Source organism: Sorex araneus, chromosome 10 (genome assembly GCF_027595985.1).
Source record: "Sorex araneus isolate mSorAra2 chromosome 10, mSorAra2.pri, whole genome shotgun sequence".
Taxonomy (NCBI): Eukaryota; Metazoa; Chordata; class Mammalia; order Eulipotyphla; family Soricidae; genus Sorex; species Sorex araneus.
The window spans coordinates 66,771,759-66,789,544 of record NC_073311.1 but is presented as its reverse complement, the minus strand read 5'-3'; the positions used below and the strand labels follow the sequence as shown (position 1 = coordinate 66,789,544).

The following is a 17,786-nucleotide window of genomic DNA, read 5'->3' as shown; positions in this document are numbered from 1 at the left end:
GTCTGCAGGACTTCCACAGCGACCGCTGCCCTGCCCAGAGTAAGGGAAGAGAGCCCCTCTCTGAGTAGTATGCACGGGATGTTTCTCCACACAGAACCAGAAGGAGAGCAAGGGGCCTGCGCCGAGCCCCCTGCTCTGATCCCAGTCCCGGGCGCTGCTGCAGGCGGCAGAGAGCAGCAAGAACGAAGGTGAGGTCCAGGCACCCTCCTGCCCTCCTGAGCCTGCGAGAAAACAGAGGTGGGGGTGTGCTCCCTGCTGGCAGCCGGAGTGCCAGCCTCACCAACAAAGAGCAGCTAAGTAGGTCAGGGCAGCCCAGACAGAATCGGGGTCACCAGATCCTTCCTGAAGACTTTAACACCCCGTGACCGCACCCAGGGAGGAAGGGAAACACAAAGACTCACAAGGGCCCTTGTTTTGTGAGGAGAGTGAGGGTGGGCAGAGGCGGCCGCTCAGAAGTTTCCCAGGTCCCGAGACTCGGGCCAACACCACGCGCAGCTCCAGCTGAAGAACGCAAGCGAGACCCGAGAGGCAGAGCAGCCGCGCAGCCCGGCACCGGCGCTGGCACGACAGTGCTGAGGCTCAGTGCTGCTCAGTGCACCGCCAGGAGTGACCAGAAGGCAAGGGTCAGGGAAGGTTCTAGAACAGCAGCCAGTGATGAAAGGACAAGCCCGGGTCCCTCCAATACCCAGAACACGCTGCAGGCAAAGGTAAGAAAAGCAAAGCGTGCATTTATGAAAACCTCCCACCCGGATTCAACACAAATCCGTGGCCTCCCGCAGTCTGGAGAGGGCACAGGACAAGGTCAAAGGTCTGAACGATGGCGCTGCGTGGGGGAGCCCAAGTTCCATCCCCAGCACCCAGGGAGGAAGCCCCACGCACTGAACCACGAGGAGCCCCCAAGGTCTGCTGGGTGTGTGGCAGAGGCAAGAAAGGGGAAAGGATAGGAAATTCTTCCATTATTTCTGTATCTGAGTCTAAATAATCCTGGGAACCATTTCAGTAAAATCAGTAAAAAGAAAGTCGGAGCTTTTTCGTTCTTGTTTTTGACAAGCATTCCAGAGCATAGGGCGGGACATTAGCATTTACTCTCAGGACACAGTCACTTCCCCAGAACCCAATCTCGGGAGATCAGAGCATGAAGGAACCCCACTGCCACCCGATCCCAAGCTGCACACACAAACATACACCAGGTGTGCATGTGCATTCTTACCTTATACACATGCAGGGCACACTCATATACACATGCACATTCACACACGCATGCACACACCCACACCAGGCACACATGCACACTCACACGTGCACAGGCTCACATGCACACTCATATTCACTCACACACATGCATACACACACCAGGAACACACATGCACTCACACATATCCATGCACACACATACGTGCACATGTACTCCAGGCCCACTGCTCCAGCATCTGTCTGTTCAGAGGCTTCTCCTCCGCTCTCCTCGGCACGGCTGTTTTTTTCTGGGACCCCCACACCCACTGCCTGGAGGGTCTCACGGCGACAGCACCTGCAAGAAGGGGCCACCTCACATTTGCCACGGCCCAAGGTCACTGTCCCCACACCCTACTCCCAGGTCTGGTTTCAGATGGCAGGGCAGGAGGTACCGAGGGAGGCCGGTCACGGCAGACACCCCTTCCCTGCTCCTGCCCCCCCAACCCTCTCGCAGAGGACGGATGAGTGGACACAGCAGTCACCACCACCCACACAGCACCTCTACCTCACTCTGTTCAATAGATGGGTCGTGGTGTGTGGCGCATTCTAGAACCTTCTGGGCATGGAGAGAGCAGGTGGTCTCGGAAAGGGAGTAGACACCCCCATGGCCTTGTTCTGAGCACTGAGGGATGGAGGCCCCCCTGGGACCGCTCACGCCTTCACTTTGCCACTGAACTGGAAGCATTTTCCATTCATAACCGCATGGGCCCCTCCCGAGTCTCTACCCTCCGTGCACAGGCCCGGACCGAGAGGCCACGGGGGTCTCTCCGAGTCGCATCCCCCGAGAGCTGCTTCCTCCGGCAGCCAGGACAGCGCCAGACTCCACTATCAGGCCCACATAACCCTGGTGGCTGGTCACACTGTGTCCTGGCTGACAGGCTGGCTGCAAGCAGGGGGCTGGGGTGTGACCCCCCGGAATGAGCAGCAAAGCTGGAGGGGGTCCGCGGGCCAGAGGAGCCCCTTACCTGAGTCCACCAGAGGGATGGGAAGTGGGGGACAGGAACTGGCTTGGAGGGACACTGGGATGTCAGAGCGTCCTGCGCCTCAAGTCCGCCTCTGTGTGGATCAGTGACAGCACAGCCATGCCCACGACGTACCCCTCTTTCTCTGGGTAAGCTGACGTCACAGCTGTGCACACACCTGCCTCTGGGTGGCCCTGGCTCCCTAGGGCCATTTGGCCAGGGGGTGCAGCCGTCAGAGGTTCCTGCCGCCCACTGACAGGATGCTCGGTCTCCAGGCCTGAGGCTCCAACAACGCTGCTCTAAGGCAGTCCAGGGGGCGCAGATGCACAATCTGGGGCTGTTGGGAACAGTCTGGGGAGAATGTCGGGACAAGCTGCCCGCCACCACGCCCCCATCCAGTGCCCACAGACTCTCTCGGCAGCTCGTGTGGCCCACCCTGCCGTCTGCCGGCCTACGGTGGTGTGTTGGGAGCAGGCGCAGTGCGGGCTGGAGGTGGGGCCTGTGGGGCCCCCGGAACCCACACACACTCCTGCCAGCCCAGCTCTTCCCACTTGCAGGGCTGGGGAGCCCGCAGCTGTGGGGTTCAGCACACCTGGGGGTGTTGGGACTCCGGTGCAAAGAGCAGCGCAGGGGGCCAGGGGTCAGCACATCACAGGAGCAAGCAGGCATGTCGCAGGCATTGTGAGGCGTGTGTGAGGCATGTCACAGACCTGTTGTCTGTTGAGCCATGCCATGGCCCCGGGGGCAGAACAGAGATAATGCATCACCCCCTTTGGCCTGCCAAAGGTCTTTCTGGTTTGTTTGTTTGTTTGTTTGTTTGTTTTGCTTTTTGGGTCACACCCAGCGATGCACAGGGGTTACTCCTGGCTCTGCACTCAGGAATTACTCCTGGTGGTGCTCAGGGGACCATATAGAATGCTGGGAATTGAACCCAGGTCAACCTCATACAAGGCAAACACCCTCCCCACTGTGCTATCAATCCAACTCCAGATCTTGCTTTTTTTGGCAGGGGTGTCACATCTGGCGATGCTCAGGGGTTACTCCTGGCTCTGCATTCAGGAATTACTCCTGGCGGGGCTCAGGGGACCAGAGGGGATAATGGGGATCAAACCCAGGTCAGCTGTGTATAAGGCAAACGCCCTCCCTGCTGTACTATGGCTCTGGCCCCAAAGAGCTTTGAGAGGACCAGACAGCACCCGTGTGAAGAGCCTTAGAGGAGTGTCCAGAAGCGGAGGCAAGTCGTGTATAGCCAAGAATAGAGCCTTGGTACCCCTGGCCTCTTGTAAGCCCTGACACAGCTCCCTGGCCTCTCTCTGTCTGTCAGACCCTGCATCTGACACGGCTCAACAGCTCCCGGGTCTCTCCCTGTCCTGTCAGACTCTGCATCTGACACAGCTCACGGGCCTCTCTCTGGTGGACAATGGGGGAGAATGCTGGAGAGAGCTGGGGAGTAGGGGAGAGTTGGGAAGAGGGGGGTGAGTAAGGGAGAGTGGGGGAGAGTGGGGAGAGTAGGGGCGAGTAGGGAGAGCAGGGGCAAGTGGAGAGTGGGGAGAGTAGGGGTGAGTGGGGAGAATAGGGCCGAGTAGAGAGTGGGGAGAGTAGGGGCAAGTGGAGAGTGGGGAGAATAGGGGCAAGTAGAGAGTGGGGAGAGTAGGGGTGAATGGAGAGTGGGAAGAGTAGGGGTGAGTGAGGAGAATAGGGGCGAGTGGAGAGTGGGGAGAGTAGGGGCGAGTGGAGAGAGTAGGGAGAGTAGGGGTGAGTGGAGAGTGGGGAGAGTAGGGGTGCGTGGAGAGCGGGAAGAGTAGGGGTGAGTGGGGAGACTAGGGGTGAGTGGAAAGTGGGGAGAGTAGGGGTGAGTGGGGAGAGTAGGGGCAAGTGGAGAGAGTGGGGAAAGTAGGAGCAAGTGGAGAGTGGGGAGAGCAGGGGTGAGTGGAGAGTGAGGAGAGTAGGGGTGAGTGGGGGAGGGTGCAACTCTGACCTGCTGCAGAGACAGTGGGAGCCATTGTGACGGGAACTGCAGAGCTCGAGGCTCTCCCTGGAACCTGTGCCCAGTGTGGAGGACAGACAGCTGTCTGCCATTGGCCCGCGACTGCTTCCGGAAAGCCCTTTCACCAACGGCTGGCCACACTGGCCTGGGTGTCCCTGGGCCCACACTCCGTTTATGAAGGGAAAAATGGGAGTTACTCTTGATGGGAAGTAAAGAAATGAATTGTCTTACTGTGGATCTACATGTCGCCCTGCTCCCCGCCAGCCACCAAGTGCATGCGATGGCACCACGAAGCTGTCTGGTGCTAGACAGGACAGCACAGCCACTGGGCGAGCCCTGGAAACACCGCAACCTGCCTGCTGTCCGGTCTAGCAGTGGCCAGAGAGAGATGGAGGACGAGCCAGTGAACAAACATATTAGTGGACACAATAGCACACACGTCACCAACAACACGGGGCAGAGGCAAACGGTTACTGGTCACCTAATGGTGAAAAAGACACAGTACAGGGGCTGGAGTGATAGCAGAGCGGGTAGGGCGTTTGCCTTGCACGCGGTGGACCCGGGTTCGATTCCCAGCATCCCATATGGTCCCCCAAGCACCGCCAGGAGTAATTCCTGAGTGCAGAGCCAGGAGTAACCCCTGAGCATCGCCAGGTGTGACCCAAAAAGAAAAAAAAAACAGTACAAAAGTCAACATCCTTTCATGGTACCAATGACAACCACAGCAGCTTGTCAGCAGCAGGTATACAGACAACAGACAACAGCCTGAGCCACAGGGAAGTTCGGACACTCCATGAGGTCAGCAGCGAGCCAGCTCACTGGCCTTGGTGGGCAACAAGGCTCCAGTGGGAGCAACACAGCGGAAATAAATATTCGAAATGGATGAACCAAACTCAGCTGTCTGCAGATGGTGAGAAGCTACACATGGAGAAAGCCACAGATTCACACACACACACACACACAGATTACCACACACACAAATACAGATTACCACACACACAGATTACCACACAAACACACACACAAATACAGATAACCACACACAATACAGATTACCACACACAGGTTACCATGCACACATACAAGTACAGATAACCCACACAAATACAGATTATCACACACAAATACAGATTCACACACACAGATTACCACACACAAATACAGATTCACACACACAGATTACCACACACAAATACAAATTACCACACAAAATACAAATTACCATATATAAATACAGACTACCACACATACAAATACAGATTACCACACACACAAATACAGATTACCACATACAAAGATTACCACACACACACACACAAATACAGATTATCACACACAAATACAGATTCACACACATAAACACACACACAAAGGTGTGGAAACTGCCAGAATCTGGAAATGCAGGGCACAAAGGCAGCTGCATTTCTGTACAGTGAGTCACAAGGAAGGAGTTGGAAGACTGACTTTATTTACAATACCACAAAACTAACATACTAAGGAGGTAGTCGAGGATAAACAGAGTATGATCTAATAGAACTGAGGGGCTGCTATGTCGTTTCACTTAGCTCAGTAAAAACAAGACATCACTGAAGGAAATGACAGAAAGCGTAAGTAAATGGAAGCACAGTCCCATCCCGGCTGAGACAGAGCTGCTAGCAAGCCACCAGCCGAGAGACCGAAGAAGCCAGGCAATCCCTATTGACAGCCAATGGTGTTTTCCCACAGAAATCTTTAAAACGTGCTGCAATTCACGAGAACTTTAAAGAGAGCCCCGAATAGCTGGAATAACCCTGAACCACAACGAAACGAACACTTCACTTTCAGATTCTAAGCTGAGGACAGAGCTGAGGTATGAGAACTGCGTCTTCGAGCACCTATTCCTGGGGGAATAGTCCAGCTCCCATATGGGGCTGGGAAACTGGATCCCACAGGAGAAAGCGATATCAGATCCAACTGACCAAACCAGATGCGAAAGTTAAATCAAAGATCCACAATCCACTACGATGTGGTACAATAAAAAATGCAAACGGAAAAGGCCAGGGAACCCCAGCAGCAGGTCTAGTCAGTGCTAGGCCACCACAGGAAAGGTTGGTAACAAACGCAGCAAACCGATGGTCCACGTTACAGAAACAGAGTTTCACATGTCAAGAAATAGACATGTGTGTTTAGAATAGTAGCTCACAACCACAGTCAAATGTTGTGAACTATTTTATAGAATTATAAAGAATCCACAGGATCGGGTCTAAGACACAACCACAGGTGAAATGGCAAACGGAAGGCGGGTAGGACGGATGGGCACCTGCCACACTGTTGACAAAGGACACCACTATCTGCGGGGTGCTGGACGCAGAGGAGGCTGGGATGAAAGAGGGTCGGAGGAGGCACAGCCCCGCAAAGGAGCCAGCCGTGCTTCCCAGAAAGTGACAATGATCACTCCAAAACCAAGGGCCGAGAAAATCAACTTCCCCCAGCCACGGCGGGGGGCGGATCCGAATCTGCCGCCTCAGGGACACACCAAGGTTACTCCGGGGAGACCAGAGACAAATTTCAGTCCTGAGACGGGGCAGAGCTCTAAGCAAGCCCCGTTTCCTCAGACCGAGTTTCTTTTTTTTTTTTTTTTAATTTATTTATTTTTAATTAGAGAATCACCGTGAGGGTACAGTTACAGATTTATACACTTTTGTGCTTATACTTCCTCATACAAAGTTTGGGAACCCATCCCTTCACCAGTGCCCATTCTCCACCCCCAGTAAACCCAGTGTCCCTCCCACCCTCCCCAATCCCATCTCCCCCCCACCCCACCCTGCCACTGTGGCAAGGCATTCCCTTCTGTTTTCTCTCTCTAATTAGCTGTTGTGGTTTGCAATAAAGGTGTTGAGTGGCCGCTGTGCTCAGTCTCTAGCCCTCATTCAGCCCGCAACTCTCTTCCCCCACATGGCCTTCGACTACAATGTAGTTGGTGATCGCTTCTCTGAGTTGACCTTTCCCCGGAACGTGAGGCCAGCCTCGAAGCCATGGAGTCAACCTCCTGGTACTTATTTCTACAGTTCTTGGGTGTTAGTCTCCCACTCTGTTATTCTATATACCATAGATGAGTGCAATCTTTCTATGTCTGTCTCTCTCTTTCTGACTCATTTCACTCAGCATGAAACTTTTCATGCCCATCCACTTAACTACAAAATTCTTGACCTCCTTTTTTCTAACAGCTGCATAGTATTCCATTGTATAGATGTACCAAAGTTTCCTCAACCAGTCATCCGTTCTGGGGCATTCGGGTTTTTTCCAGATTCTGGCTATTGTAAACAGTGCTGCGATGAACATACATGTGCAGATGTTGTTTCGATTGTACTTTTTTGCCTCTCTGGGATATATTCCCAGCAGTGGTATTGCTGGGTCAAATGGGAATTCAATATCTAATTTTTTGAGAGTCGTCCAAATTGTTTTCCAGAAGGGCTGAACCAGTCGGCATTCCCACCAGCAGTGAAGAAGGGTCCCTTTCTCCCCACATCCTCTCCAACAGCAGTTGCTTTTGTTCTTTTGGATGTGTGCTAGTCTCTGTGGTGTGAGGTGGTATCTCGTGGTTGTTTTGATCTGCATCTCTCTGATGATTAGTGATGTAGAGCACTTTTTCATGTGCCTTTTGGCCATTCGTATTTCTTCCTTGGTAAAGTTTCTGTTCATTTCTTTGCCCCATTTTTTGATGGGGTTGGATGTTTTCTTCTTGTAGAGCTCAACCAGTGCTTTATATACCATTGATATCAACCCCTTATCTGATGGGTATTGTGTAAATATCCTTTCCCATTCTGTGGATAGTCTTTGTATTCTGGTCACTGTATCTCTTGCGGTGCAGAAGCTTTTTAGTTTAATGTAGTCCCATTTGTTGATCTCTGTTTTTACTAGATTGCTTAGTTCCGTGTCACCTTTGAAGATACCTTTATCTTCAATATCGTGGAGGGTTTTGCCGACCTTGTCTTCAATGTACCTTATGGTTTGTGGTCTAATGTTGAGGTCTTTAATCCATTTTGATCTGACTTTTGTGCATGGTGTCAGGTCAAGGTCTAAACCCATTTTTTTGCATGTGGTTGTCCAGTTGTGCCAGCACCATTTGTTAAAGAGGCTTTCCTTGCTCCACTTCACATCTCTTGCTCCCTTATCAAAGATTAGATGGTCATACATTTGGGGTTGTGTGTAGGGATATTCCACCCTGTTCCATTGGCCTGCGGCTATGCCTTTTTTCCAGTACCATGCTGTTTTAATTGTTACTGCTTTGTAGTAAAGTTTGAGGTTGGGGATGGTGATGCCTCCCATCATCTTTTTCCCAAGAATTGTTTTAGCTATCCTTGGACGTTTGTTATTCCATATGAATTTTAGGATTGCTTGATCCATTTCTTTGAAGAATGTCAGACCGAGTTTCTTAATGTTCTCACTCAGCTCCTGGCCAGTGGCACTCTCTGCTCCTGGGGACAGAGCGGGAGGCCACACACTCTGCTGAGTCCCTGCAGTCGAGCCGCACAGAATCATCTCTCTGGGCCCCAGACACGCCCGGGCGAGAACCCACTACCACGATGGACCAAGTCCAAAGCAAGAGCACCTGAATGGAGAGGGCGCCAGGACCAGAGTCTAACGCTCTCCTGTCTGGCCGCACAGCGTACAAAGAGCCGAGACTACAGCTGGAGGTATTCCTTTGCAGTGTATGATGAGCTGAGAGCACAGTCGGTGGTGTTATCCTGCAGTGTATGACAAGCTGAGAGCAGTCAGTGGTATTATCCTGCAGTGTATGACAAGCTGAGAGCACAGTCAGTGGTGTTATCCTGCAGTGTATCATGAGCCAAGAGCATAGCCGGTGGTGTTACTCCACATTGTACGACAAGCCAAGAGCCCACATTGTACGACGAGTCGAGAACAGAGCCAGTGGTGTTACTCTGCGTTGTACAACAAGCAAGAGCACAGTCAGTGACAGCCTACAATGTATGAGCCAAGAGCAGAGTCAGTGGTGTTACTCCACAGTATATGATGAGCCAAGAGCACAGCTGGTGGTGTTACTCCGCATTGTACAACGAGCCAAGAGCACAGCCAGTCGTGATAGTCCATAGTGTAGGAGCCGAGAACACAGCTGGTGGTGTTACTCTGCAGTGTATGATGAGCCGAGAGCACAGCTGGTGGTGTTACTCTGCAGTGTATGATGAGCCGAGAGCACAGCTGGTGGTGTTACTCTGCAGTGTATGATGAGCCAAGAGCATAGCTGGTGGTGTTACTCTGCAGTGTATGATGAGCCGAGAGACAGCTGGTGGTGTTACTCTGCAGTGTATGATGAGCCGAGAGACAGCTGGTGGTGTTACTCTGCAGTATATGATGAGCCGAGAGACAGCTGGTGGTGTTACTCTGCAGTGTATGATGAGCCGAGAGACAGCTGGTGGTGTTACTCTGCAGTGTATGATGAGCCAAGAGCATAGCTGGTGGTGTTACTCTGCAGTGTATGATGAGCCGAGAGACAGCTGGTGGTGTTACTCTGCAGTATATGATGAGCCGAGAGACAGCTGGTGGTGTTACTCTGCAGTGTATGATGAGCCGAGAGACAGCTGGTGGTGTTACTCTGCAGTGTATGATGAGCCGAGAGACAGCTGGTGGTGTTACTCTGCAGTGTATGATGAGCCCTGCGGTGCCTGCTCACCTGCAGGTGGGTGCACCAGACCTGCCAGGCCGCCCGGGACCCCAGCACCCAGCCCAGGTGTGGACCCTTCGCAAGGAAGTGGCCAACCAGCATGAGAGCAGGACACTGAGGTTAGAGGCAAAGTGTCGCTCCCCTCGCTAGACACCCTGGACCTCAGTGTGGACTGGCCACCCCGGCTGGACACGGGAATCTAAGTGAAGGAGCAGTCACAGGGGGTGAGGAGGGGAGGGGTCCAGGACAGCGCAGAGCACCTCCTCAGTCTCCCCAGGGGAGCACCCCACAGGCTCCCCCTGGGAGCACCCCACAGCTCCTCCTCCAGAGCATCCCACAGGATCCTCTCCCTGTGAGCACCCCACAGATTCCTCCCCTGTGAGCACCCCCATAGGCATAGGCTCCTCCAGAGCACCCCATAGGCTCCCCCCGGAGCACCCCAGAGGCTCCTCCCCATGAGCACCCACAGGCTCCTCCCCTGGAGCATCCCACAAGATCCTCTCCCTGTGAGCACCCCACAGGCTCCTCCCCATGAGCACCCTACAGGCTCTTCCCCTGAGAGCACTGTACAGGCTCCTCCCTGGGAGCACCCCCTCAGGCTCCTCCCCCTCCACAAACTGGCTCCTCCACACCAGCTTCAGGCTACAAATGCTGAGGACTGCAGTCGCTCTCAGTGGGGTCCAGGCCCCTCACAGCAAGTCTCCAGAGGAAGTAAAGTGAGTCCCTCAGGGACAGCCACCTCCACGCTGGTTGTCCACGCACCGTAACCAGACACTCAGGCCCTGCTGTGGTCTCCAACGGGGAGGATGGAGACGTGGCGGGAGACGGGGCCTCTGCCAGCTTCATGTGGGAGGCCAGCGGCCCCGGGACTGTCCCCCGAGAAACGCCAGAGGAGCAGAGCCGGAACTGCAGGAGGGACACAACAGCCACTTCCTGCCCTGCCCATGTGGTGGGCACTGGGCTCCCTCCCCAGTCCAGCCTGGGTCTCCCCAGAGGGAAACAGGGTACACGGAATGCTGCCCTGCGCCGGCCCAAGCTCAGGGAGCCATCTCTGGGGCAGGGCTCGAGTCCGTGCCTTCTCCCGAGTTCCAAGCCGCCCCCCACAGCCCGCTGGGGTCTCTGCAGACCACGGACTGACGGAGTCACTGAGCCACACGCTTATGTCCCAGGACGTTTGCTCCGGAAACCTGAGAACATTCACATTCACTGTGGCCTGGGGACTCTCGGCCTCTCGAGCCGAGCAGCGCGTGACCTGGACGCGGCAGCAACAGGCCTCCCAGGGGGCCTCCTGCTCAGGGACAAAGGCTCGACCTGCTCAGAAAAGACCCTGGCAAGCCCGCAGACACGCCGCACAGCACCCGTCACTGTCCACCCCTGCAGTGTAATTCAGCCGAGAGCAGGAAATGGGCACCAGTGGGTCAGAGCTCTCCGCAGCAGTGCTCCTTCCTGGGGGCAGTGGGCAGGAAAGTCCTTGCCCACCTGGCATCCTGGGGTCCGGACTGGTGGCAGAGAGGGAGAGAGGGAGAGGGGGAGATGGAGAGGGGAAGAGAGAGGGGGAGAGAGAGGGAGCGGGAGAAAGACAGAGGCAGAGACACGGAGAGAAAGACAGAGGGAGAGAGAGAGGGAGAGAGAGAGACAGGGAGAGGGAGAGAGAAAAGGGGAGAGAGAGGGAGGAGGAGAGGAGCCAGAGAGGGAGAGAGGCAGAGTGTGAACACACTGGCCCCTTCAGGGCCTAGCGGCCACATGGACACCACCAGGTTTCCGCTCTCAGAGGCAGCCTGGCACTTGGCTGGGAGCTCTGGGCGTCCACCCTGCATGCCAATGAAGCCGGCTGGTAAAACACACATTGTGCGCCCTCGCGCCAGTTCCTGCTGCTCGTCCAAACTCGGGATGCGCGTCCTACGGGTCCGAGCTGGCCCCACGCAGGGCCTGTGCAGGCCAAGGCTGCAGCGCCCTTGCTGCGGGCAAGGGACGGTGACACAGAGGGCAAGAGGTCAGGAGTGCCCGCCCCGCCCTGAGCTCTCCCAGGGGAGGCCTGGAGAGTCCTGTCCCAGGGCTCGGGGGCTGACACCACCTGCGTGAAGCCCTCCAGCACGCAGCGCCTGCTCTAGCCCTGACATGTCGAACCCCGCTCCCCACCCCCCACCATGCCCACCACGGGCCACAGGCCCAGCACAGCCAGAGATGCTGGCGGGCCCGGAGCTTCCTTCCTGGAGGGAGCTGAGGGATGCACTTAGCCTTGGATCCAGAACATTCATCACCTCTACGTACGGGTACTGTGTTACTTGGACATTCATCACCTCTACGTACGGGTACTGTGTTACTTGAACATTCATCACCTCTACGTACGGGTACTGTGTTACTTGGACATTCATCACCTCTACGTACGGGTACTGTGTTACTTGGACATTCATCACCTCTACGTACGGGTACTGTGTTACTTGTTTCCTTGTGTGTGTTAGGAGCCAGTCCCGTGTTTATGGCCTTCACAGTGGCCACTGCTGGCCTGAGCCTCTGGACTGACAGCCTTTCTGGGCCCAGGGGTGGTCAAGGCAGTGCTCAGAGGAGTGTTCTGAGACGCAGTCAAGAGCAGACAGCCGGAAAGGCACCACTCAGCTGCCAGAGCCTCAGGCCCTGCTGTCCCTGACTCCAGAGGGACCCCCCACCACTCACTCTAGGGGAGCCGCTTCCTCAGCTCAGCAGGGCTTCAGCAGGGAGGACAGAGCTGGGGGGGAGAGAGGAGAACTGATCCAGCGCAGAGACAGCATGCAGGGCCCACTCACACCACACGGGGCCTCCCGCACCTGGTGCCCAGGCCCGGAGAGCTGGGGGAAACCCAACAGAGGGGCCAGGGGTGAGTGCAACACCCCCCCAACACAGCAACACAGCGTGCACACACACCACACACAAACCCACACTCAATCACACACCACGCAGATGCACACTACACAGATACACACACATTCTACACAGATACATACACTCCACACACCACACAGATGCACACTACACAGATACACACACATTCTACACAGATACATACACTCCACACACCACACAGATACACTCACTCCACACAGATACTCACATACAGTTCACACACCACACATATACTCACACATCACAGATACACACACACACCACACACATACAGATACCGTACACATACATATACTCTCCACATATACCACACATACACTCATATACACCACACATATACTCATACACACACCACAGATATTCACACACACACATGCACACACCACACAGATATTCACACACATATACCTGCATACCACACATATACTCGCACATAGCACACATATACTCACATATACATAGTTTCACACACATACCCTCCAAACCACACATATACCATACCATACATGTGCCACACACACACTCACACACCCACACTCTCACACACCACACAAATACATTTACATACTCATATATTCCACACACAAACCACATATACACACATATCACACTTATGGTTACACACATACACTCCATGCACACTACATATATACATATAACCACTTCACACAAATACCGCATACATTCAAGCACAAACACGCTCACACACAAACACACACACACACACACTTTCCCTCTCCTAGTTTACTGCACTGGGAGCAGCCCTATGGCCTTGGCAGGGGCAAAGGGTGCTTATCCCAGGTGTGTCCTCAGCATGTGCCGGCTAGCAGGGAGGTGGGGCAGGTGCCAAGGCCCAAGTGGTGGCTCCACCCAACCTCTCTGGAAGGGCCGCACTGGACAAGGCTGCCTCCCACATCCTGGGGCTGGCCAGGGCAGGAAGTCCAAGCACACAGCGACGGTGGGGGCCACTCTGGCCAGAGGAGACGGGGGAGCTTTCGGTCAAATGAGGGCTACAGGCCTTGGGAATGTGTGCTGCAAGTCAGGGTTCCCGGGCCCAGGCTTCTTGGTGTCAAGGTTCCAGGCCTACAATAAAAAGCTGCTTCAACACCAGCAGAGGGAAAACAGAGTAAACAGTAAGGAAGGGGTGCTTCCCCTCCACCTCTTTGTGGGGGCATGTTTTTGGAAAAGTGAAGACAAACCCTTAAACTTTTCCAGAAATCCCTCATTTTCTTCAATCAGCCTCTTGAACTTTTCAGAAACTAGGGGGAGGGGCCGGTGATGGATGGAAACAAAGCGTGAGAAAAAACGCTCTTCCAGAAGATTCCAAAGGCAGATCAGCCAAACACGCAGCAAAAGCTCCCTGAGGTCGGGGCACCCTCTGGAAGGCAAACCTCCACAGGGCACCCCACCCCAATACACACACCAAACACACACACATGCCAATGTATACTCACACACACACATACACCAATATATACACACACCAACACTCACATACACCCAATGTATACATATACTCACACACACCCCAATACATACTCCAACATAAAACCCCCAAATACCCCAACACACACTCCTACACACCCAACATATGCACACACCCAGCACACACACCCAACTAACACACCAACACACTCATGCATCCCAGTTCACATACCCCCAACTACACTCACATACACCCAACACCCCACCCTCTAGGCCACTCTGTGGGACTCTGCAGAGGCCCCATCCCTCACCCCTGAGGGTGTACATTGCCCTGGGAGCCTCTGACCGCACCCAAGAGGGAAGATGCCCCTGACACGTGCTGGTCCCCTTCTCCTGGTAGGGGTGTGGCCAGAGGTGAGGAGAAGGAAGGGCACACTTCCAGGCCCTGAGCAAAGTCCCAGACTGCCCGGCGCCCAGAGAGAAGTTATTCTGCCACGCACACCAGGAAGCAAATCACAGGACTGAGAGAAGAAAGGGGGTTCCCAAGGATGAGATAAGGGGGCGCACGGCCCAAGCCCCCAGTAGCAAACAGGAATCTGTGACAGATGCCGCTCGAGTGGGGCAGCTCCATGCCCAGGACCCAGAGCCCAGCCAATCTGAAGGGTGCAGGGCAGGGCAGGGCTCGGGGCAGGGCCCTGGGAAATAGCCAGGGACTGCAGGCCACACCAACCCCAGGTCAGAGAGACCCAGGCCCCGGAATACAGCCAGCCTCACCCCAAATTGTCAGGCCAGGACCTCAGAGTAACCCAACTCACCATCAAGTCGGGGAGAGAAAAATGGTCTCGGGCCAGAGGCTGAGCAAACATTTGTTCAGGAATTAAGGACTGAGGGGAAGCAGCTCCTGTGAGTGGCAGGAGCAAAGCCCTCAGGAGATCAGACGCCCCCCTCAGTAAGTCAGACACCCCCTCAGTAGGCCAGACCCCCTCAGTAAGCCAGACGCCCCCTCAGTAGGTCAGACCCCCTCAGTAAGCCAGACTCCCTCAGTAAGTCAGACCCCCTCAGTAAGCCAGACCCCCTCAGTAGGTCAGACCCCCTCAGTAAGCCAGATGCCCCTCAGTGGGTCAGACCCCCTTAGTGAGCCAGACCCCCTCAGTAGGTCAGACCCCCTCAGTAAGCCAGATGCCCCTCAGTAGGTCAGACCCCCTCAGTAAGCCAGAAGCCCCTCAGTGGGTCAGACCCCCTCAATAAGCTCAATAGGTCAGACTCCCCTCAGTAAGCCAGACCCCCTCAGTAAGCCAGACCCCCTCAGTAAGCCAGACCCCCTCAGTAGGTCAGACCCCCTCAGTAAGCCAGAAACCCCTCAGTAGGTCAGACACCCCTCAGTAGCTAGGTGCCCCTCAGTAGACCAGATACCCCTCAGTAGGTCAGACGCCCCCTCAGTAAGTCAGACCCCCTCAGTAGTCCAGATTTCCCTCAGTAGGTCAGACCCTCCCTCAATATATCAGACTCCCCCCCAAGTAGGTCAGACCCCTCAGCAGGTCAGACCCTCTCAGTAGGTCAGACACCCCCCTCAGTAGGTCAGATGCCCAGATCAGCTTTCCACACCAGGAAGAAGCAAGTGAAAGGTAAAGGCTGGTGAGAGGGAACCAGGATGCCACCATGCTTCATGCCAGTGGGCCCTTAGAGCCATCACCACCTCTGACGCCTGGGCCATCCCACCACCTCCCTGCGAGCTCTTGCAAGAGACAAAACCTCTGCGGCTCCATTTCCTCAGCTGCAAATAGGTGTGATGCGGACTGTCAGATGGCACTGCGACGAGGCTTGGTTCCACAGACCAGAACACACAGGCGGTCCCCGGGTCACAGACTGCCCCTGTGTCCCACACAGACTGTCCCCATGTCAGACCGTCCCCCGTGTCCCACAGACTGTCCCCATGTCACACGAAGACTCCCCATGTCCCACACAGACTGTCTCCGTGTCCCACAGAGACTGTCCCCATGTCACACACACAGACTGTGCCCATGTCAGACTGTCCCCGTGTCCCACAGACTGTCCCCGTGTCCCACACAGACCGCCCCCGTGTCACACACAGACTGTGCCCATGTCAGACTGTCCCCATGTCCCACAGACTGTCCCTGTGTCCCACACAGACCATCCCCGTGTCACACACACAGACTGTGCCCATGTCAGACTGTCCCCGTGTCCCACAGACTGTGCCCGTGTCCCACACAGACACGTGTCACACACACAGACTATGCCCATGTCAGACTGTCCCCGTGTCCCACAGAGACCATCCCCGTGTCACACGCAGACTCCCCATGTCCCACAGACTGCCCGTGTCCCACAGGGACCGTCCCGTGTCCCACACACACTGTCCCGGGCCACTCTCTGCTCCTGTCACACTGTTCCTGCGCAGCTGCGCGGCGCCCTGGCGAGTGCGGTCACCTGAGCCCTCGGCCAGCCCCCCGAGGTGACCCTGCTGCTCGGTCGGAGGCAGCGCCCGGACGCGGCCCCCAGAGGCGGACTCAGGAGCGCGCGTGTCCGGCCGCCCCCACGGGCGAGGCGGGACGGCGGGGCCGCCTCGCGGCCGGAGAAGGGCCGGGAAGCCCGGCGCGCAGCGCCGCCGCCGCTTACCTGCGGGGCCCGGGCGGACGCGTCCGACACTCGCCGCGGGGCTGCGCGGGGGCCGCCGGGTGCGCAGGTCCATCGCCTGCATCTCGGCGCCGCGCGTCCTGCCGAAGCGTCCGCGGGAACTCGGCGCCCGCCGGGGAGCGCCTGGAGAGGGCGCCGGGCCTGCCTCCAGCGCGCAGGCCCCGCCCCGCCGGCCCGGCCCCAAGACAGGCCACGCCCCTGAGCCCGGGCCCCGCCCCAAGACAGGCCCCGCCCCTGGGTCCGGGCCCCGCCCACTGAGCCCCAACCCTGCTCAGTGAGTCCTTGCCCCGGGTCCTGAGCCCACGCCCCGCCCCGTGAGCCCCATCTCCACCCCGAGAGTTGAGGCCCCGCCCCTGAATCCCGGCCCCGCCCCGTGCATCCACGCCCCGCCCCATGAGGTCCAGACCCGCCCCCGCCCAGATCCAGCTCTGCCCCGCCCACCCTCGGGCCCACGCCCCTCAGGCTCTGGCGTCTCCCAGCCTTGGGGTGCTGCTCGCTCAGCTGCAGCCCAGCCCTGCGCAGGTCACACCAGCTCTGCACACCCGCCTCCTGCGCTCACCTGCCCTTCAGCCCTTCTGGAGCGAGCGGTCAGCTGCTCGGGCTGGGGACTGCGGGGAAAGCGCAGTTTATTCTGCGTCAGCTGAGAACACACGAGCAGTTCCTAGCACAGGGGCTTAAAGAACCGTCGCCTCACTCAGGAGTCCGCGGGCTGCGCTGGGTGCAAGCAGTGACGGGGCCACCCGACCCACACTGGCACTGCCAGGCCCGCGCCGAGTCCCTTTCCCTGGCAGCCGCACGAGACCACGGGGAAAGGCGCCACAGCACTATGGCAGTCAGTGCGGGCTGCTTCCGGGCCCTCATCCCCCCCGCAGGGAGCCAGCCCAGTGACCCCTCCTGGGGACAGCCACGGGCCCATTCATAGCCACATGCCCCCGCTCTAGACTCTGCAACGTGTCCGGGGGCGTCCGCGCTGGCTGTCCTCGGC

The 17,786-nt window shown here is 56.4% G+C and overlaps 1 protein-coding gene across 1 annotated transcript in view; it reads right to left on the bottom strand.

Moving 5' to 3' along the window:
* Positions 1 to 16,934, bottom strand: part of FGD4 (FYVE, RhoGEF and PH domain containing 4) — an 86,477-nt gene extending 69,543 nt beyond the window's left edge. The window contains exon 1 of the mRNA XM_055118151.1: positions 16,784 to 16,934. Within this exon, the coding sequence (XP_054974126.1) occupies positions 16,784 to 16,865 (82 nt within the window). The 5' untranslated portion in view covers positions 16,866 to 16,934. The remainder of the gene's footprint in view (positions 1 to 16,783) is intronic.
* Positions 16,935 to 17,786: the final 852 nt, after the last annotated feature.